This window comes from Eutrigla gurnardus, assembly GCF_963514095.1.
Source record: "Eutrigla gurnardus genome assembly, chromosome: 8".
NCBI classification, from domain to species: domain Eukaryota; kingdom Metazoa; phylum Chordata; class Actinopteri; order Perciformes; family Triglidae; genus Eutrigla; species Eutrigla gurnardus.
This window is the reverse complement of record NC_139922.1, coordinates 17,355,248-17,377,081: the sequence shown is the minus strand read 5'-3', so window position 1 is coordinate 17,377,081 and position 21,834 is coordinate 17,355,248. Positions and strand designations below refer to the sequence as shown.

The 21,834-nt window shown below is 43.4% G+C and overlaps 1 protein-coding gene across 1 annotated transcript in view; it reads right to left on the bottom strand.

The window, feature by feature from the left end:
* Positions 1-9: 9 nt before the first annotated feature.
* cacna1db (calcium channel, voltage-dependent, L type, alpha 1D subunit, b) overlaps positions 10-21,834 on the bottom strand; it is a 56,783-nt gene continuing 34,958 nt past the window's right edge. The window contains exons 13-52 of the mRNA XM_084015876.1: positions 21,672-21,832; positions 21,334-21,559; positions 21,031-21,238; positions 20,818-20,938; positions 20,569-20,683; positions 20,385-20,442; positions 20,233-20,293; positions 19,751-19,895; positions 19,550-19,679; positions 18,930-18,989; positions 18,784-18,843; positions 17,173-17,279; positions 16,986-17,073; positions 16,786-16,893; positions 16,599-16,651; positions 16,341-16,487; positions 15,906-16,107; positions 15,117-15,275; positions 14,715-14,825; positions 14,257-14,334; positions 13,620-13,703; positions 11,970-12,011; positions 11,041-11,169; positions 10,707-10,772; positions 10,251-10,342; positions 10,012-10,156; positions 9,779-9,906; positions 9,556-9,652; positions 9,334-9,436; positions 8,586-8,687; positions 5,220-5,356; positions 4,790-4,906; positions 4,242-4,696; positions 3,414-3,440; positions 2,944-3,084; positions 2,227-2,378; positions 1,977-2,089; positions 1,708-1,842; positions 1,338-1,523; positions 10-885 (exon numbers count right to left, since the gene is read on the bottom strand). Of these exons, the coding sequence (XP_083872002.1) occupies positions 580-885; positions 1,338-1,523; positions 1,708-1,842; positions 1,977-2,089; positions 2,227-2,378; positions 2,944-3,084; positions 3,414-3,440; positions 4,242-4,696; positions 4,790-4,906; positions 5,220-5,356; positions 8,586-8,687; positions 9,334-9,436; positions 9,556-9,652; positions 9,779-9,906; positions 10,012-10,156; positions 10,251-10,342; positions 10,707-10,772; positions 11,041-11,169; positions 11,970-12,011; positions 13,620-13,703; positions 14,257-14,334; positions 14,715-14,825; positions 15,117-15,275; positions 15,906-16,107; positions 16,341-16,487; positions 16,599-16,651; positions 16,786-16,893; positions 16,986-17,073; positions 17,173-17,279; positions 18,784-18,843; positions 18,930-18,989; positions 19,550-19,679; positions 19,751-19,895; positions 20,233-20,293; positions 20,385-20,442; positions 20,569-20,683; positions 20,818-20,938; positions 21,031-21,238; positions 21,334-21,559; positions 21,672-21,832 (5,155 nt within the window). The 3' untranslated portion in view covers positions 10-579. The remainder of the gene's footprint in view (positions 886-1,337; positions 1,524-1,707; positions 1,843-1,976; positions 2,090-2,226; positions 2,379-2,943; positions 3,085-3,413; positions 3,441-4,241; positions 4,697-4,789; positions 4,907-5,219; positions 5,357-8,585; positions 8,688-9,333; positions 9,437-9,555; positions 9,653-9,778; positions 9,907-10,011; positions 10,157-10,250; positions 10,343-10,706; positions 10,773-11,040; positions 11,170-11,969; positions 12,012-13,619; positions 13,704-14,256; positions 14,335-14,714; positions 14,826-15,116; positions 15,276-15,905; positions 16,108-16,340; positions 16,488-16,598; positions 16,652-16,785; positions 16,894-16,985; positions 17,074-17,172; positions 17,280-18,783; positions 18,844-18,929; positions 18,990-19,549; positions 19,680-19,750; positions 19,896-20,232; positions 20,294-20,384; positions 20,443-20,568; positions 20,684-20,817; positions 20,939-21,030; positions 21,239-21,333; positions 21,560-21,671; positions 21,833-21,834) is intronic.

Below are 21,834 nucleotides of genomic sequence, written 5' to 3'. Positions count from 1 at the left end.
CAAACCCGGTTCAAATCGCACATCATATATATATATACAAGACGTGAAACTCCGACTGAATACAGGGAATCGTTGGGTAACCAACAGCGGGACAAATGCAGCTTTGCAAAGCCAGCGTCACTTGTTTATACAAAGTCACACACATTTAGGATGGTGCAGCAGAACAATGACAGGCCCACAACCCCGACACTCAATATGAACGCAGACGCCCTCAAGTTAAAGCCATCGGGATTCTTGTCTCATTTCAAAACTGTAAAACACATAAACAACCAAGTACAGACTGCATACCATCAACTCCCAGCATCTTACCAAACGGATCCTCTGGATAGAGTTGGAGAAACTAAAGGGATGAGCTCTGCGAGGCTGGCAGGTTAACAATAAAGGAAACCCAAATCACCCTCTCATTTATCTTATCTGTTTTTCTCCCAACGTTTCCATTCTCCACTCAAAGAGTAAACAAGGCACTTTGTTCTCGTATCCATCCATGGTTTTTTTTATGTGAATGGAGACATCCCCTCACTGTGGAATAGAAGTAGAAATTCAATTGAAAAAACCTAAATAATCCTGTGTGAGCCGCTGCTATAGCGACGTGATGCATATCATCTCGTCTGATAGGTCCTCCTCGCATTTCAGAGCCACGTACGGCTCCTCGTCGCTGTAGTCGCGGATGCTGCGGTCTCTGAGGAGCGCCGGGGCACGTGGGTCCGAGCTGACGCTGCCCGTTCGCCCAGCGTTGCCGTTACCCATGCTCCCATTCAGCAGGTTGCAGGCAGCGCTCTCCATCTCATCGATGGTCATCTCGCAGGCGTCTGCGATTTCGTGTTTGGTCGCCGTCACAAACTTGGGGTCCCTGGCGTATTTCCCCAGACCCTCAGAGATCAACACCTGAGGATGAGTCAAACAGTCAAAGCTGAAAAGATGGTTTCATCAATCAATTCACATCAGAATTCACCTAAATGGGAGATTCTGCTGGTGTCGTCTGAATATTGTTTGTGCTTGAACCAGTTTTTGCACATTGTGGCTTTTGCAATGGGAGTCCAAGGACTTGCAAGGGTCCTTATGGGGAGTCCCAGTTAAATGTGGAAATACATTAATTTCAATGTACTTTCTGCAAAGTTCAGACAATTTAAAGAGCTCAAGTCAGTTTATTGATTAGGTGAAAATCCATATTTCACAAATGCTAATTGCTTGTTGCTAATCAACATAAAGTTTAAAAAAATGTTGTTGGATGAATATAAATTCTAAGAAATATTCAAATAAAATGTGGATCTCTGTTTCTGGGCTTGTGCCATTCTTTTTGACTCCAGATATGTGAGTGTCCGTGTTTTTGGACTCACAGCTTCCACCACACTGTTGGCGCTGCCTCTCTTCTGCAGGAAGTGTGGGCAGAAGTCTGCAGGTAACTGCAGATGTGCCGGAGAGTGGCTGCGACTGGGAGGAGCCTCCCGGCCGTCTGTATACCAAGAACTCCTCTTCATTGCTCCGGGGATGCTGCAGACGCTGCCGGGACTGCGCCAGTCCACCTGAGTACCCGCACAAACATACAATCTGATTGGTTCAATGACATCAGCCATCAACAGCTCGATGAGCATCGACAGGATTTCTGGTGTTTCTTCTGTCTTCTTCCTTTTATCTCACTGAAGCAGTCTTGCCATGCAAAGAAATGAGCATGCTTATCTGAATATGTGGTCGCTCAGTGACTCAGACCTGTATGAGTGGTGTGTAGCAAGGCGAGCAGTCCCGACTCAGGGGCGACGCAGGAGGTGTGACCCAGGAGGGAAGCGAATGCGTAGGAGACAGGCGGTGAATTCTGCTGGCATCCAGACCGGCCACCGCCATCACCTGAGGTTCCATCAATAAAGCCGGACATTTTGTGAGATCCCTGTATAGTCGTCCATCACAATATTCATGAACAGAAAAAGATGTGTGTGTGCGTGTGTGTGTGTGTGTGTGTGTGTGTGTGTGTGTGTGTGTACCTGCTGCTGCACAAGGTGTAGTGGAAGAGCTGTGCAGGATGGAGAGGGAGGAGCTTCGTCCTGACTACTTCTTCTGCGAAGACACTCAAAACTGAATGTTGGTCTGTTGGAGGCTGAGAGAGCAAACAAGAATCATCACTTCATCTGAATAACATGCAGTTGAAATACATTCAATCTGCAAAAACAAATCTCCTCTCAATACCTCTGCAAACATTCTAAAAGTAATAAACTACAGTTGTGCTGTTGTCACCTTGAGGTGAGCGTAAAAGCCACTTCCTGGGTGACCGCCTGTCATCTTGGTAGATCGGCTGTTGGTCATCGTCATGGTAACCCTCGGGTTGTTGGTCGCCCCTGAAAACCCCGAAGTCCCCCTCTGCATCGTGGTTATCCTTTTTGGATAACCTAAGAAACGAAAAGATAAAAGTTTTTTTTTAGTAAAATTTAAAAAAAAAATAAGTACTATGAAACTCTTATATAATGATATGCAAAGATTTGGTGGATAAATGAGTTAACCGTGAACCAAAATAGTTAATTCTAGATACGTTCGACAGAGAAACATACTTGTGATAGACAGTTTTATTGTCAGTTGTGGCATTCCTTCATTCTTTGGTATTTTCAGTCATGTTCCTTGTTATAATTCACTTAGCTGATTCAGGTCATTCAGGTCACCTGTGGTGTAGGATGTGGGGACTCCTAATCAAGAATTGAGAGCAGCTTTGTGCGTTTCCCCTCTTGGCCAATCAGGGTGAGACAACACCCTTCCTTTAGGGCTGAAGAGAGGTGAGGAGCTGCCTACGTGAAGCATTCTGCTCCTTCCTCCATGGAATACAGACCTTGCTTCAGCACATTCAGCCAGAAACTTTTTGAGACTTCTCTCTGTATTAACGTTTCTGATTGAGCATTCTGAAACCTAATTGGCTATGATTGAATAGTGAACCAAGCTGGAGTGAATATCACATCGCAGTACCTTTCCTTTGTGAGCATGATGTCATCCTCGTGAAACTCCTCCCCACTGTAGTACTCCCCCGAGCCCCGCTCGTCATCGCTGTCATCGCCCCCTGGCTCTTCTCGGCGAATGGTGGGGTAGAGCCCGCCGCCGCTCTCTGACCTTGCATTGAAACGTCAAAGATACGTCGATTAGTGCAAATTTGACAATTACAGATGTCCCTATCTATTTTTTTCTTTATTCGCAGCTGCTGTTTGTTGGTTTTATGCAGATTCAGTGCAATAAAGCACACGTGCATTAATACACAAACGCTGATTCTCAAAGCGACATTTTCCCATAGTGCTCATTGACGTTCACATGCTTTGAAACCGAGACACTCTATGTCTGCAAGAGAGATGCTTTCAAAGCATGTTTTTTTGTCAGACCTGCCATCAAAAACATCATCTTGTCAAATGAAGCTAATAATCATATGATAATAATCATGCACATACCTAATGTAGGCCTCATAGTAGCGTGTCCTGCTCCGAGGAGAGGAAGTCAGCAGTCAGATAGGTGAGGATTAATTGCAACGGGAGAGCAGGAAAGGAAGGGGAAGAGAGGTTGCATGCAATCACAAGACAAGACAAGGGGACACAAATTAAAGCCCTTTTTAAAAAATATATGTTTGTATTTGTTGAATGGTGTCACTACTCTACAAGCTTATTGTTCTTATTTAAACAGGAGAAAATACATGTCATTGGCAAAATAAGAAAATAATGTGAGATATTTGTAGAACATAAGCTTGGGGTAAAAAAGGTCAAGAAAAAAATCCAAATACAGGCTTTTTAATAATGTCGTATAATATCTGCCTGCTAGTGTTGTAAATTCAAAAGTAAATCAAATGAAATATGAATGTTAATATGATGAGGCAGAGTGGGAATATGGGAAAACAGAGGCAGAGTTAGGGGAGGTGGTATTGGGTGATACTTTTATATGAAAGCTATTTGTTTTCATACATTCGTCACAACCAGGGAATGTTTAAATTGAAGCATTACTTGCAATTAAAACCTTTGGGACACTAAACCATTTGAAGATGCTCTTGTGGGAAGAGATTTGTAAAACTGTGGGGGAATGAGATCAAGTTGAACAGGATGCTCGGGGGGAAGTTTCATGTGGGGTTTTTATTAAACAAGTCCTTTTTTTTCTTCTTCTCCAACATATAGTACTCAGTGACATTTTCAGATGCTCCTGCTGAATGCTGACGCAAAACCAGATTCTCAGGTCCTGGGGAGGACGACTGCATGTGAAAAAAAGTTGTACGGGTCCTTTTTTTCACTGACCTTGTGGAGTGTGACTTCCAGAGCTTGTCATGTACTTCTTTACTGCAAGTTGACACCGACAATCTGTTTTTGGTGGAGGACGGACGTTCTCGCCGTAACAAACACTTCTGCTGCCTCCCGTTAGTCACAGAGAGGAGTGAGGGCACGTTGGCATTGTTGAGGTTGGCGTTGGAGGGTATCGGCGATTGATGGACAGTGGAAATACAGTGAGGGTAATTATACGGATGAGGGGGGTGATAGTGATTGTTGTACTGGTGGGGGGAAGAGTTCATCTCGGTCTCCTCTCCTCTGTCGGCGTCGCCGGCTCTCATGCCTGTTTGTTGGGGTTCAGTGGAGCCACTGTTGGAGAAGGGCAGGATCTGCAGCGGCCGCTGGGTGACGGTGGTCGGGTGAAAATAGCCTTGCTGATCGCCACCGACATGGTTGACGTGATTCCCAAAAAGGCCGCCATTACGCTGTAGAGACACCATAAACGGTTCAGCCATTCAGACAATTAAACAAAAAAAAAAAAGTCTAAATATCTAAAAAGGATCTTCAACAATGTTTACCCTGTAGATTTCCTCCTCTTCCTCTCCATCAGCATCCACTAGCCCCGCGTCTTGCAGGTCACATGATATGGCTCGACGGATCTCCGGTCCAATGTCATGCAGCGTGCGCAGGCCGGCCTGCAAACAGAGCAGCTGTAACACCAAACCTGCCAGCCATTACCAGTCCAGTCTTTACCAGGTCCCAGCAAGTCTCTGCCCAGACTTTTACAAGTCCACAATAGTGAGAAGAGACACTGAAAACATGGTTTTAAAGGTAGTCCGAATCTCACATATTCTAATTGTTTTGATCTCTGTGGAGCATAAGAGGAAAATAATTACTTTTAAAGGGTCGCTTCGCCCCAAATTAAACACATTGTCTCACTTACTGTAGTATCCACTATGCAGAGAGCTTTGGTTTTTACGTGTCCCGGTTACATTGCATTTTTCTCACCTGCAGAGCCATGGTCGTGTTCACCCTGTCCCACGAGTGCCTTCCCACAAGACCTTGCTCTTTGCGCCTCTTGAACTTCCTGAAGTAGTCCTGTATCAGGAAGGTGGCATAGAACTTCCCCACTGTTACCTCGTCATCTGAGTGAGCAGACCAGACACACCAAAGCCTTCCAGATCAACACCGACATACTGAAATACCTCAACAAGGGGAAAATTCTGTTTGTATCCACATTTAGAAAATAAAATCCCCCAACAGAGAGCTTATCCACCACCATCTCTCCATCTAAGAGAACAGAAACTCATCTAAATATCACTAAAAGTATAAAAACTGTCCATTAACAGTAAAAGATCACAACGATGAAGCACCACCACTGCAGACGGGTGTTTGAAAGGACAACATCCTGACAATGAAACAAAGTGCTTCTGCTACAATCACAATGAAAGAATACCAAGACAGTAGGTCAGCAAAAACACATACACAGCACTGAGTCATGAAATTATTTTTCAGGAGCATATCAATGAGACGGATGTATGAAAGCAGGTGTTTTAACCCCAAGACAGATAACATCTACGCCTGCAGCTCCCATCTCGGTTCACTTCTCGGTTCACACGCAGATATAAAGGCACGCACGTACATGCAAAACATAACTTCTCATGCAAGCAAGTGCAATATGATCTCTCTTCAACTCTGTGTACCAAAATGACAGTAATTGATAACTAGATTATCTAGTCAGTCTCACAAGTTACTACCACACATACCAGTGCTATGGCACAATTAATTACATCCACCACCACCTTTAGAGACAGACGAGTACAGGCGTTCCCTTTCAGCCGATTCACTCGGTACAACACATAGATGGAAAATCAGGCCCACGTGACCTTTACGTGAAGACCCCTGTTCCCTTTAAGGCAGATGACTTGTGGTGACGTATGGGTGGCCCTCCCTATATATCCAAGGGAAAAGCCCTGTCTAAAGAGTGTTTTTCACTGGATTGTGGAGGCTATCTCCCTGGGCTACAACACCAAGGGTGTGTGATTGCCTGTCTGTGTGAGGGCACACTCTACTAGTAGCATGGCAACATCGTGGGTTTTGTTTAAAGGGTATCTGTAAGTGATATATGTGTGTAGGCAGAGCCTCATATATCTCACCACCTGTCGTTAATAGAGGTCTTTTCAGAGAAGGCAGGAAGTCATATCCCCCGCTCCTCTCCTTCAGGGAACAGAAGTTATAGACAAAACATTTTGTTTTTTTTCTCTACATCCATCCCAGAAAAAAGAATCTATAGCGAGAAGCACATGCAAGAAGGCAGAGAAGGGAAACAGCAAGGGTCAAACCTACAGCTCTTCTTTCGTGAGAGAACACGCTACATTCAGCCAGAGAGGAAGCTGACTACACGCACTCTGTCATGCAGGGAGGCTCAGTAAGCATGGGTCTGATTCACTCAGATAAGGTTGCTGAAGCAGAATGGGGAGCCAAACAGGAAAACAAGCGACTGAACCCCGGTGCGTAGGAAATGTGGTGGGTTTTTTCGTCAACTTTCCTTGACCCATTTTAGCTCATTTGGAGTGGAATCAAGTAAAGCAGATGAATGTCAGTAGGATGGAGGCTTTAAGATGGAAACACCATTCCATCCTTATCTGATGATCCACCTTAAAGCAGCTGACACATTCCTCTACATCACCGGACTCAGCCAGAAAGAAAAGGCTCTGGCCAGAAAGAAAACCTGCAACCAAAAGCATATTCAAGGGGAATTTCTCATCTAAATGTCAGATGTTCGTGAGCATGTGGGCCAATTATTCATCAGATAAATCATATTTTTAGTACTCACATTTACAAGCAAAGGATCTGAATCATTCTATATATTTTCTATTAAAAGAACTGTGTTGACACAAGTTATTTTAAGGCTGTTTATCTGATCTGATCAATTGATAATATGGTAAGATTTTACTTTTGTACATCACACATCAACCCTGTGTGGGCAGATCAATGTGTGGTACATTTTGTAGCCATATGCAGGTTCTTTTTCTGGGCAAAGCCTGATGAACTCTTTAAGAAAGAGGTATCAGTAGTTTCATGCCACTGAACTAAAACAGAACTGCCCCAGAGAGCTCAGGACGGCAGAAAGAGAAGAGGAGGAGGCCCGCGACTGACTGAAAGCAGAGGAAGCTGTGGAAGAGAGAGGCTCGGCAGAAAAGGTTCGACAAAAAGAAGAGGGGTTAGCAAACGAATGCACACAAAGTCATGCATTAAGTGTGACAAGCAGAACACACAGCAGAGCTGAAGCAGTGTACGCATAGCTACTGGAGAGACTACAGGAAGAGGAAGCTGCATGAACACACCTATACCTATGCCTGTCTACCCACAGACTGATTTCAGTTGGGCTCTCATGTCAATACACATTCTGCTTGGCCAGTGGTGGCTGATGATTGCAAATAACCTATTCATGAAGGAAGTGTGTGAGGCAGTGCAACTTGTGAACGAGGTGGTAGAATCTGCTACTCTGACAAATCCAGCTTATGCCTTAAAACATCTGCATCAAAGTTTTTTTCAAGTAGCTGCCACTAGGTTGCTGTTTAAATAGGCCGTTAAGATGGTTTCCACACACACACAGTATACACCTCACTAAAACAGTGAGGGAGAGCAAGAGGAAGAGAGAATGCAGAAAAAGAGATCACTGATAAGTGTAGGATCATAACAGAGACCGCAGTTGAACTGTCACTGGCTGAAGGTGATAAGGAGTTTCCGTGAACTGATGTGAAAGCGCTGTACTTGGTAACTTTGACTATCTCGCTGTTGGTTTTGTTCAGAAAAGCAAATGCAGGATGTTGAAGGATGGATACGTTACCAAAAGTCCTAAACTCCAGCGAAATGTGAAGGAAAGTGTGTAACTTTGTGTGAAATTCTTAAAGCTTTGTCGTGGGACTCGCCTTAAGCTCTTGAAGATGTTTCACCTCTCATCCAAGAGAGTTTCAGAATAGGTTCAGTTCAGAAGTAAAGAAGTCCAGCTGCCTACGACAAAGCTTTCAAGGAGTAGCACTGACTTTGTTTTTTCATTCAAATTAAGGGTATGTTATATGCACATTCAAATGCGTGTCCATTGTTTGACATCCTTCCTCATTCTATGAATGTAGAATTGTTTGCTGTGTGACTTCAGAAACCTTTATCTCACCTCACTACATGGGATGTTGTCATTATGGATTCTTGGGAAAATACAAATGAGAAGCAACATTTATTCAAATCAGTGGAGTGAAAGAACGGTACGGAGGCAGAGACGGACACGGTGTGATTACTGTCACGCATATTGATGACCACTGTTCATGCACAGTGCTGACCACGTGTGCCTTTGTGTACATAATGACCACTGACCGCCTGCAGGGGGAACCACTTGGTCCAGCAGCTTCATGCTGGTCCTCTTCCAGATCTTCTTAATCACAGCCCGAAGCTCCTCGTTGGCCTGCTCCAGGTTACCTTGGAAACGGGGGAATATTTTACTGTAAGGTGACTTTAGTTAAAAGCACCAAATAATAGGGGATGTATTGGTGTATGGAGCGGTATCTGCCTGAAAGTAAAATACTAATCCATCTCTCTTTCTCTCTCACCACATGCATTAAGCATTAAATGCCCTCAGTTTTGAAAACACAGTTGGACATGATCAAAATGATCTCCATCAATCATACAGTTGGCCCTGTTGGCCATGGAGGAGAGCTACAAACATCTATAACTCCCTCTTGTGGCAAAATGTTGAACTGGAATATGGGCTGCATGACCTCATGGATTCCATGACACGAATAGTTGACTACTTTAATACATTCAAAGTAGCACAACATGAGATAAATTAAAAACAAAATTACATGAGGGATGGGTGCTGTAGGGGTTTCTCAGGACTAGCAGCTATTATGTCTGGAGGCTCCAGTGCACACAGCAGGACACTCTGGCTCAAACACCTCACACTTCACCTCATTTGACTCAAAATGAAATATATTCAGCACTGTAAGTCCCTCTTTTTTTACTGTACAAAATGACAATGCACAGCTCAAAAAAGCCCAACAAATCAGAAAGATCCATAAGTATAGAACCAATAAAAATCTCTGATAGCTCGAACCTGCAGACTCACCTTCAGTCTTAATCTTTAGAGCGGTGCGGACCAGAGCAAACAAGGTGGCATTAAACATGACCGTCCCGTCGCTGTTGAGGGGCATGTTCATCGCCACCAGACGCTGCAACGGAAGTACAGATTAACGATGTGCGAAAGCTTTCATGTATTCTTGTCACCCTCAGCACGCATTTCTCTATCTGCACTGGGGTGTGAGTGTGCCGTCGTGTGGTGGAGACCCACCTTACAGGCCACTCTGTGAGGGCAGAGCTTGCCGAAGCCCAGCGGAGGCTGGATCCTCCTCAGCAGAGTCACCACATCAAGGTGCTTTATCCTGCCCCTGACGACAAGGTACATTAAAATATTATCATAAGAGCCACTATACTACTAAGCACAGTCTTCACTGCCACTACAGAATCTGATAAATGACATACATATTCCTCAGCAGTAGTAGGAAAGTACTCACTTGGCTTCAGGGTCATATTCAGACCAGATTCTTTTAAACTCATCGAGGTGATGCGGCCCAAGAATGGACCAATCACGGGTCAGATAGTCAAAGTTATCCATGATGACGGCGACAAACAGGTTGATGATCTGAAACCAGGACAGGAATTCCAGGAGCAGTAATTCACTGTATGAATGTGCATGCTCAAGTCTGCGCTCAAACATTCCTGCCACTGCAAATAGGGAAAGGATTACCAGGAAAGCACAGAGCATGTAGAAGCTGATGAAGTAGATGATGGCGAAGCCGCTGCCACAGGTTCTCTCCTCAGACTCTGAATCACACAGCTTCCCGGGCAGACAGGCCAGCATGATCTCCTGCCAGGCCTCGCCTGTGGCACACCTAACATAGAACAAGAAACAACAGAATGAGAGGTTTTCATCTATTTATGCATTTATGAAAACTTCTATTGACGTTAAACCACAATTTAACACACCTGAAAAGCATCAGGACAGCTTGAGGAAAGGTTTGGAAGTTATTGTTGCGGTTGATTTGTGTTCCATCCACCATGGCTATTTTCCCAAACACCTAAAACAGATAAAGAGACATCAGCCAGCCTGCACTCAAGTTCTACCGAGCCCATGCCCTATCGCACAATGTTAACGCTATTCATTTCTGTATCCGCCCCATTATATCCTCTCCAAAATGTAATTTGTTCTTCCTTCTTCCATGCAACATCCAAGAAGTTTCATGAAACGTGGTCCCTTTAATTAAAATAAAAACATGATCTTTTCCTGAACCATAGTAAGTTTGTTGCCTTAAACCTCAGGAGATTTTTGCCAGAAAGGCAAAGTTCTCCAACGTGCATCCAAAACAACCTCCTTGGTGGAAAACAGTGCCTGAAGGCAGCACTTACTATGCAGGGTGTCAACCAGGTTATAGAACATATTACCTGCATCCCAATTACAGCATAGATGAAGAACAGCATGGCTATCAGGAGTGCAACATAGGGAAGAGCCTGGGTGAGCAAAAAAGAGAATAGAGTGAGACAATGCTAAGCCTCACTCTGTTGAAAAATGCATGTTCTCTTATCTTGGTAAGCTAGACAGTTTCTTCCGAACTATATTATACAGAGAAAGACTACGTTGTCATTTATTTTGAAATTAAATCTCATGAAACGCTACTCAGGAATTGTGGTTATAAGCTGACTACCCAGCAACCAGTAGCAGATTAGACCTTTCCCCTTATCTCATTGGTTGATTGCATATTGAATGGTACAGTCTCACCTGGAAGGACTTGATGAAGGTCCACAGCAGAGTCCTGATGCCCTCCCCCCTGCTCAGAAGTTTGACCAATCGCATCACTCTGAACAGGCGGAAGAAGGTGATGGAGATGCGCGCACTGTCCTCCGTGTTCTGGAGCGGAGGACCGGGAGAGCGATCACGGGATGAGAAACCAGAAGTCCAAACACAGAGAGTGAGGCAGATACATAGCACTCATTCATTAATGCAGTCGGCCGTACATGCATTCTTTTAAAATACCACATATGAGTCATATTAGCTCACATGCAAAATTATGATGAATTCCTCCCATATTGTGATATTTTTGCATCTGTGCGATGACAACAATCAATGTGCATGCAGAGTGATTGTGTCCGCCGTGACCGACCGAGGACTTAGACATACAGAACATTTAACTTGACTGATTGGAAACGGGTAACGGACAGAGAATCAAAGCCCAAAGACAGACAAACCAAATGACAAACTGAAATTGCGTTTTTTTTTTCAGAACAGATGCAAACATCAAAATGCATCTTTTACTGTCTCATTAAACGTCTTTTACTCTCTTGCAATTCAATCACACAAGACCTTCGACAAGTAATGTAAACTCAAAACAATGCATTGACAATGCAATAATGGAAATCCGATGGCAAACGATCGGCAAGCTATGTTGAAATAAAGGAAGGCAAAAGATGCCATGCACCCAGACAGGATCAAGTCTCAACAAAGACAATGTCAGCTGAATCATGAAAAACTGGAGCCAAAATGCAACAAACCAGACTTTGACAAAACAAAGACTGAGGATTACAAAATATCACATGATTGAATGAGACCATAACGCATCTCAATGTTTCCATCAGTAAGCGAGCGACAGAGAGAGACAACAAAAAGATCTTGATGCTGGGTTCACAGAAGGGCTTTAATCGTGTTCTTACCCCTGGCTCCACTATCACCTTGACGACAGGAATGGCTGCCGACTTGAAACCAAAAGCCTAAAGTTAATCCGAGTCACACAAACCAGCTGCACAGCACCAAACCGTTCACGAGTCAATGCTGCAGCAAACATCATTACCTTCATTGTATCCAACCTTCACTTAAAAACATTGTAACGTACAACAAACAGCATCATTATTGTAAAGTCATGCAAAAGCTTCACCATGTATTCTCAGCAGTAACAGCAGAAATGAGATGCAAGCGCTCAGCGTGGAAGGAAAGAGTGTTCTTTATCAGAATAGTTTCGCGGACACTGAAAATAATCATAAAAGCACTTTTTAAAGGAAAATGCTGACACTGTTTGCTTTGTATTATCATTGCTACTGTCATACATAGGATTGTCCTGACTACATCTTACATTTCACTATGAACTGTCTGCCGAATGTAATAACATTGTTTTTAAATGATATGATCATTTCATATCACGCCTGATTTAAATTAGCTGTGACATCCTAGAAAATATAACTTAATCCTGCAGGCTTCTCCTACCACTCCTACGCCGATGACACCCAGCTATTCTGACAACCAGGTGTAGGCGCTCATTGCTCTTTGTCTAACTGACATCTCAGAGTGAATGCAGAGGGTTGAGCTTATGTTCCTCTAGAAAGGAAACATTGGAGAGTGAGGAACCTGGGAAGGACCCTGGATTTCAAACCGTTAAGGAACAATATGAATATAAACTGGTATTTTCTGGGTTGCAGAACCAAACGGTTAATATTCAGCAAATGCTGACATGCTCTTGGGGTTTATTATCCTGTTGCTCTAACATACAGTTAACATTCAGACCTACAATGTTTATTTTGGATGTTACATGTTATGCTAGAGTTTGATCAACAATGGTGTACAACAGGGCTACTCAACTATATTGGGGCCACATTTTCAGAAAGCTAAGGTACTGGGGACGGACATTTTCAAAGACCCACTCGACCCCTATCTGGCCTCATGAGTGAACATAAATAACTGACTGCTGCTCGGTGATGCTCCGCCTCGTCTTTCCGTGCCAGATTGTTCTATGTGTTCTTTACCTCTAACATCCATTCAAAGCAAGAGACTAGCAGGACAAACAAACATATTCATATGGACAAGCCTACAGCAGGAAGTCCGTGTTAACAGCAGCTGCAAGCCAGAATATTGAGTGGCCTTGAAGTAGCAGCAGTCAAAGAGTTACAAGCAAAAACAATTTGGTACAAAACGATCACATCTGAGATGTTTAAATGATCAATGAGCTGCATCAAAAACAGTTCACAATTCAGAAGTTTTTTTTATCAAAATGTGGGATTTATGTATTTAAATATATCTTTCATAAATATAAATTGAGCTATAAACATATTATTTACATTTGTTCAGTTAAATAATTCATTATCATTGTGATTCTCTTAATAAACTCAAAAACAGTAGTTCAGCAACATCATAATAATTTCACCATATCATGAGACGTTTCATTTATCACAGATGATGGAGTTGTATTTTATTAATTTATGCATAACAAATACCGTTAGCATCTTGAATGCAACTCTGCTGCTAAAGCAAGGCCCTCCTGCTGGGAGCGTCACAGTAAGACACGCTTGTATGTGTGATAAATGACTACTTACATTGATCTCAGTGATGGCAATGTCAACCACGCTACCCACAACAATTAAGGCATCAAACGTGTTCCATGCATCAGCAAAATAGTTCTGCAAGCACGAGCAGCAGAGACACAGAAAAGAAGACAGAGAGAGACAACAGAGCAAGAAAGAAAAGGTAAAACAAAAAGGATTATGATAGATAGAAGAGGAGAACATATAAAACGTCATGATTAGATTTAAGGGTGAGGTTGAAAGTCAAATCCGTTCTGCTATTAAGTCTGTGGTAGTATTAGCTTGTTTTGTTTATAGAAATACTCATGTCAAAATAGGTCTATTCTATATTAATTTCTTATCGAGATGTTTTTTTTACTCCTGCTGATGCAGAGGCAGGCTTACAGAAACAGCCGCCATAGACTTAAAATGAAACAATTTAACATGATCTAATCAGTATGAAATGTATTGGTCTATGGTGCTCATCAATCATTACTTTATAGCAGATTCAACAGACTCTCTCCATGACCAGAAATTGGCTCAAGCCAACCTAAAAAGAGAAGACAAAATTAAGACAGGAAGGAAGGAAAGGAGGAAAGATGTGAAGGGGCGGAAACAACGGAGCAGCAGCAGTGGGAGAGCAGGAAGATACATACTAAAGTCTCTCTACCTGGCTGAGAATGATGTCGACTACACTGCCAATCACGACCAGGGCATCAAAGACGTTCCAGGCGTCCCCGACATAGCCCTGATTATGGCACCATGCACAGCCAGTGGGAGGAGAGGGGGAGGCAGGAGATGGGGAGGAAGGAGAGGAGGTGCGATGCAGGAAATTGGAGAGGTTGGGAAAGGAGAAATGGAAGGGGAGTCGCAGCAGGAGGGTGAAGAGTCCAAAAGGGGAGGTAAGATGGAAAGTGTATGAGGGCTGGGTGCTTTCAGATAAAAAGTCAAAAACATGGACTTTTATAGACAAAATATTAGATCTAAAAGGAAAAACTCTACCAAAAGATCGTCTTGTCTAGTTTTACATATATTTGGATAAATGGGGAGGGGAGGGGAGAGGAGAGGGGAGGGAAGGGGAGAGGAGAGGAGAGGAGAGGAGAGGAGAGGAGAGGAGAGGAGACTTACTCTGGGTTTGAAGGCGATAAGCTTGAGGATCATCTCCACAGTGAAAACCCCAGTGAAGACCATGTTGAGGATGTCCATGGCGTAGTTGAACAGTTGAGACTGACCATGGTGCTGGAAAGACGCATGCAGAAAGACTGATCAGAAATCTAAAACACATTTATTGATAATACAGAAAGGTCATGATACCCACTGCTACAAACAAAGCAATGTAAACTACACGGAGATTGGATATTTTACTTTTTAATTATAAGGAAAGAAAGTTAGATAACTTTAACTAAAACATCGTTCACATTCCCAGGCACGTGCATAAATCCTTCCACATAATTTTGATGACTGATGTTAGATTCACCTGCAGCTAATTTATGTCAATATCACCCAAAGGAGTGAATGAAGAGCACTCACCTGAATGGCCAGACACAGGGTGTTGAGGATGATGAGGACAAACATGACGTACTCAAAGCCAGTGGAGTTGACCACGTACCAGAACTTGTACTGGTACGGGTTTTTGGGGATGTAGCGTCGCAGAGGACGAGCTTTAAGAGCATATTCCACACACTGACGCTGCAGTGGTGGTGGTGGGGAAACAGAGAAACAGACAAGCAAACAGACTCGTGATCAACTGCAATTCTATTTCTAGATGTAACACTGTTCGAAAATACTCGAGAAAATGTAAGCACTGCAATTCTTACATATCCTACAAAATCTATTTGTATGTAATCCATATAATCGTGAACCACAGGGAGGTCAGGGTAGATGGGTGGGTCCAAAAACATCCACCCACACCACTGTTCTTGTCCCACTTCCATAGTTATCTTAACCAAAATGTTTTCCTAATCTTAACCGAGTAGTTTTGTTGGCTAAATATTACAAATAGTATCCTGTGAAGATGCAAGTTAATTTGGAAAGTCTGTATGCATGTAACAAGTGAACGTTTAGTTATGTTGGGACGTGGCATGGGGGATAGGGAGGCAGTTTGCAAAGGTTAAAGAGGTCATGGTCATTTCCCATAGGCTACTTCTGTGAGATCACCTTGCAGTGGACAGGAAGTAAACATACATAATAACATTTCGTAAGATGTCATACGAACCGCTGTGTGAGGATATACTGCAATTATCCTCACTTAATAATCAAACATGAAGAGATTTAATACACAGCATGCACAAACACACAAACGTAACGGGTCCCTCCTACCTGGTTCTTGTCCAGCTCGCAGTTCTTGTACTCCTTCTCCCCTTGCTCCTGAAAGGTGACAATAACGAAGCCGACAAAGATGTTCATCATGAAGAAGGCGATGATGATGATATAAATGATGAAGAAGATGGAGATCTCGATACGGTAGTTGTAGATGGGACCCATGTTCTCTCTGTTGGAGTCGATGGCCTTGTAGAGTAAACTGCAGGGACACACAAAACACAGTCAAGATGGTTTGTTTGTTTAAAGACACCACATTCATACTCGCAAAATAGTCAAATTATAGAAACAATTGGCTGTATCGCTTTACTTCTGGGTAATAAAAATGCTGAGAATGGAGCCTTTTCTTTGAGACAGAGACGAAGGTGAATGATGAGCAAACATGATATAAATCGTGGCATTATTCTATATGATGGTCGTCAAATCTGCGCTTACGTGGGCCATCCTTCAAATGTAGAGACAGTGAAAAGAGCCATCATAGCCGTGAGGACGTTGTCGAAGTTGAAGTCACTGTTGTACCAGATCCTTTCCTTCACCATGGGCAGCGCCGTGTCCCCGTTGTTGTAGAGAATGTAGGTTCCTCTGTGAAGGAAAGATTAAATATCAACCCCATGTACGCATAAGCACAGGCACTGGCACACTCATGCAGGCCAATGACCAGCGAACCATGACGAATAAAAAAAAAAAACTCACTTGCAATCCTCTGGGCTGGACTTAGCATCATCTGTGCAGCGATAGAATTTCCCCTAAAACGCCAGAGAAAGTCAGAGGTGCTCTTTGTTTAAAACATTTCAAACACATTTCATACAAATATGTTTTTTCACTAGAGGAGCCTGTTGATTTTCTTCTGACCCCATTACCCTCGACTTTTCCCCTGTACCTTGAAGAGCTGCACTCCGATACAAGCAAACATGAACTGCAGCAGCGTGGTGACGATCATGATGTTTCCAATGGTCCTGATGGCCACAAACACACACTGGACAACGTGCTGCAAAGGACGCACAGTTATACACCGTTAATACACCAAAATACACATCAACAGGTCCGAGTTGCACCATGTTGTGTCATTGTCATCCGGACCTTTAGTCCCTTGGCTCTGTTGATGGCCCTTAGGGGACGGAGGACTCGCAAAACACGCAGAATCTTCACCACTGAGATAGCAGAGGACCTGAGGACGGCAGAAAGCACAGCGGGGGGTTCAGCTGAGCAACTGTAAGGGCATGAAGAGAGAGCACTGTTACACACTGAATGCATACTGAATACATACTGAATGCCGAAGGAGACCAGTGACACACCAACGACCAGCAGGTCTAAAAGGTTGAAGTAGTTTCTACAGAATGCCCCTTTATGAAGGAACGCTCCGAACGCCGTCATCTGCACAGAGGAGAGGCAACAGTCAGGACCGGAGCGGATCTTCTTCTATTATTGCCTTACATTCAAGTTGATTTTTGCATTTCAAACATTAGTGTTCATGACAGCAATGTACAACATAATTGCGGTTTCCCGGCTGATGGTCCTGCATTGAAATTATGTTATGTAATAATGTCACTTACAGTAAGCACACACACAAATCAAGCAATCTAATATGTTTTGTTCAATATTTAAAAAAAAATGTAAACAAACTGTAGTCAAACACACACACACACACACACACACACACACACACACACACACACCAGGCACACACAAGAAGACCATCACATATGATGCAAAATGTCCACACAAGACGTGGTGAAACCTTATTCAAAAGCCACTACACTCATTTCCGGTGCAGATTAAGCTGCAGACACAGCCTTTAATCCTCTCCTGATCTCCTGATTAAGCCACAATACATGAGGTTTACCTGGTACAGCCATGCAGCGAGCAAACGTATGAGGCAGAGGATTTAATTCTAATAGCAAAAATTAAAACAAAAATACAATGGTTCCTGATATGCGAGTGCTATATCGAGAGTGCATTAGTCAAAAAAGGGGCACATCAGGATGCAATCAGGCAGTGGGTTATAAAGCTTGATGTTAGTTCAAGTTCATCTCTCCACAGTCCAGAATATTTCAAATTTAACAAATATAATTCTAACTAAAAATCCAAAATGTTTTGAAATATTTTGTTGTTCAAAATGTTTCTAATAGTTGGTGAAAGGTTTCAAAATGCCACCAGTCAAATATTTTTTTACTCTTCACTGTAAACATTCAGCCAAAAGCGTAGTTGTACTCTGGAGAGCTACTGGTCTGTAAACTGGTCACGGATGAAGGGGGGAAGTGGGCCGTGATGGTAAAGTGACTGACAGACAAAAACAAATATCTGACGAAACAGTCAGGTCTCCTAAAAATGACGTTCCCACACTACAAAACTGTGAAACACGATTCATATTTGCTCTTCACGTGTCACAAATTACTTTTTAAAAATCCACAAAAGTCTGTAGCCTACAAGGAGCAGATCGGGGTGGTGAATCTGTCAAAAAACCAACACAGGGCTTTCACCCAGGAGACCGCTGTTCGTGTCCTTTAATTTCATAGTCATTTGAAGCCAGACCCCGATGGGGTTCAACCTAATAAGTAGTTTTGTTGCCTAACCCTTACTATTTAATTTTGTAGCGTTTGTCTGTCAAACTGTTTAAGACTGCGACTGTTGGGTGCAGAAAAAAAACAAAAACGTTTCCCTAGAAACCTAATATTTAGTTGTACGGGAATGCAATTTTGTCGGAGACAGGGTTGAATGAAATCTCATGATCGGATCGGCCCCATGACAACAAGACAAGGCGACCGTTTTGACCAATAAATGATAAAGACGAAAATGAGGGGAAGGAGGGCGAGTGCAGCAAGCTTGGAAGTGGTGGGTTTGTTGCTGAGGCAACGCAAGAGATTTTTTTATCGTTTACCTTAATAAGGATCTCAAATGTAAACATACTAGTGAAGACATAGTCTGCATAGCCTAGGATCTGAGGAGGCAATCAGAGTGAGATAAGCACGCAGGGTTACTGAAGCTCTACCCAGGACAGCACGACACAGCACACAGGTCATTTACCTTCAACAGGATCTCAACAGTAAAGATTGCGGTGAACGCATAGTCAAAATAACCAAGTATCTGCAAGAGGCAATGCACAAGTCAAGTCATTCCAAGTTATTTCAAGATAAAAGCATAATAGGATGCAGTGTGTGTGTATATATACAGTATATATGTGTATATATACTGTATATATATACAGTCAGAGTCTAACACAGATGAAAAATAACTACTGGTATATTTAAGCAGCTCGAGACAAGATTCTGATCCAGAATTATGTGGCGGTGATATATAGGTTATATATACACAAAATGTGACTTTTAAGGAAAAAATCAAACCAAAACAATTACTGTTGGTCACGTGTTGGTTAATATAACGGACTTCTCGGCATCAAAATGCTGCCATTGTACTTTCTATTTCTATGTAAAAAGGCAGTAGAATTTAATTCAAAATCATGGTTTCCACAGTGTGACAAGATCACAGAAACCAAAATGGTTAGGTTTATTATTTACTCCTGTGTCTTTCTTACTGTGACGTATCCAAAGGTGTGCTGTGATAAAGGCTGATTGTCAGCTACAGTGAGTCAAATAAACCCTCCAAATATGCCTTTCAGACCACAGTCCCAGTGGATGTCTACGTACGATATTGCGAGCAGAGCAGTTGCGTATCGGGTCCTCTGCAGCCAGCGAGACGGAGCTGAGCATGATGAAGACCAGGATCAGGTTGGTGAAGATCTGATGGTTGATCAGCTTATGGCAGAATACACGAAACCTAGAGCAGAGAGAAACGTGACACATCTGGTTCCCGTGCCGATATCACCAAATATCGGGTCTGAGACTCACGGGTTAGTGCTGCTGAAGATGAAGAAGGCGCTGCCGTGCGGGATGGGTGGAGTCTTTTCTTTGATGCTCAGTTCAGACAGCCTCTGAGGGCGGGGCCCTACCGGGACTTCTGGGAGAACGCCGTTATCGTCGTCATCATCACACGCTACGGACAGAGATTGAGTTATCTTAATAACTCTTTATATGAAAACAGTCCTTCAGTTGTATTTGTAGTTTCATTTCTGATGCTCACAACAGCATCGTTTCAGAGCCAAATTCAGCGTATGTCATTGTTAGTGTGTAGCTGAGACAGTGTTTTTTAAATGTGCCATCTCAATTCACAAGGTTACATTTTGCCCATTCCTTGTTTTTCTGTAATAGTTTAGTTTTGATCCACATTTTCACTCGAAGGGATGATCTCTGACTCCAACCCTTACACCATGAAACTGGATGGATGGATTGTGGACCCAAATTTGGGTCTGCTTCACTCAGGACACTTTTACCTGGAGAGTCGATGACAGGATACGACTCCTTGTCTTCCTCCAGCAAGACCTCCGCTGGTACCTACACACGGTGAGCAGGTTGAGCATTATAGAAATGTACAATTACTGAGATGAAAACCACATAAAGAAGACATGTTCTGTTAGCAACACACCTTGGTCTCTCCATCCTTCACATCTATTATTTCAACTCTCTTGTCAGTGCTTGTATCCCTGTCAGTGATAGATCAAACAGGGAGTGACTAACAAGGCAGGAAGCACATTATTTCTGCAATTAGAAAGTGTTTGTAAAATGGCTACACAAACAAGTAAAGAGATGTGTGGTGCTTTAAGCTGTACTTGGCGCTGTTCTTCCTCTTCTTGGCCTCCTCTTCCTCCTTCTGCGCTGTGTTGAGGCTCTCTGCGTCTGCCAGGTTGTCAACAGCAATGGCCAAGAAGACGTTTAGCAGGATGTCTGGTCATGTGACTTAAGGAGAGTAACACTGACCAACGTGAAAGATGCATCTCAACAGGCTCATTTTGAAACACAACATTTTCACACAAGCAAGCGTGACTGTGTGGATTTTCCATTGTGTGTGTTTAGGATACAGTTTCCACAGATGAAGAGGATGATGAAGTAAATGCAGACCACCATTCCAGAGGAAGCTGGACCGCCGTACGCCATGATACCGTCATACATCACTGTGTTCCAATCTTCTCCTGTCAAGATCTGGCCAACGCAACACAGTGGAAAGCCATTTGAATCATTTAGACCATGGTACATTTAATCCCAATGAACCGAATACGACCCAAAACACTCGCCTGGAACACGGTGAGCAGGGCCTGGGGGAAGTTATCAAACGTGCTCCTTTTGGTCACGGTCTCGTCGAAGTTGAACTTTCCCCCAAAGAGCTGCATGCCAAGCAGGGAGAAAATAATGATGAAGAGGAAGAGCAGCAGCAACAGGGAGGCGATGGACTTCATGGAGTTGAGCAGAGAGGCCACCAGGTTACTAAGAGAGGCCCAATGACTGGAGAAGAAGAAATAGAAAAACAGATGAACACATTCTCCTGCCTGTATTCACTAGCCTGTTGCTTTGTTAGTTTGGGACCATCTGTTGCTCACCGTGTCACCTTGAAGATCCTGAGGAGTCGTACGCAACGGAAAACAGAGATGCCGAGTGGCGACATGACCGCCAGCTCCACCAGGATGGTCTCTACGATGCCGCCGCACACCACGAAACAGTCAAAGCGGTTGAACAGCGACACGAAGTAGGCCTGCAGCCCCAAACTGTACATCTTCACCAGCATCTCCAAGGTGAACATCGCCAGGAGAACTTTGTTGGCAACGTCTGGAGAGGAGCGGAGGAGAGGACTACTTTAACCAAAAAAATCAACAAGCCGACCTGAATGCATGTTTTACAATAAACCCAAATAGAACAGAAGGGAACAAAAAGAAGATACCCTGTACTTCAGTCAGCCAGTCTGGCTGGTTGTAGTGCTCGGAGGCGATGGTGAGAGTGTTCAGGAACACCAAGATGATGACCAGCCAATAAAACGTCACCGATTTCACAGCCACGCGACACTTCCTGCGGCAGAAACGGTTCCACCGTCGCCACTGACGACT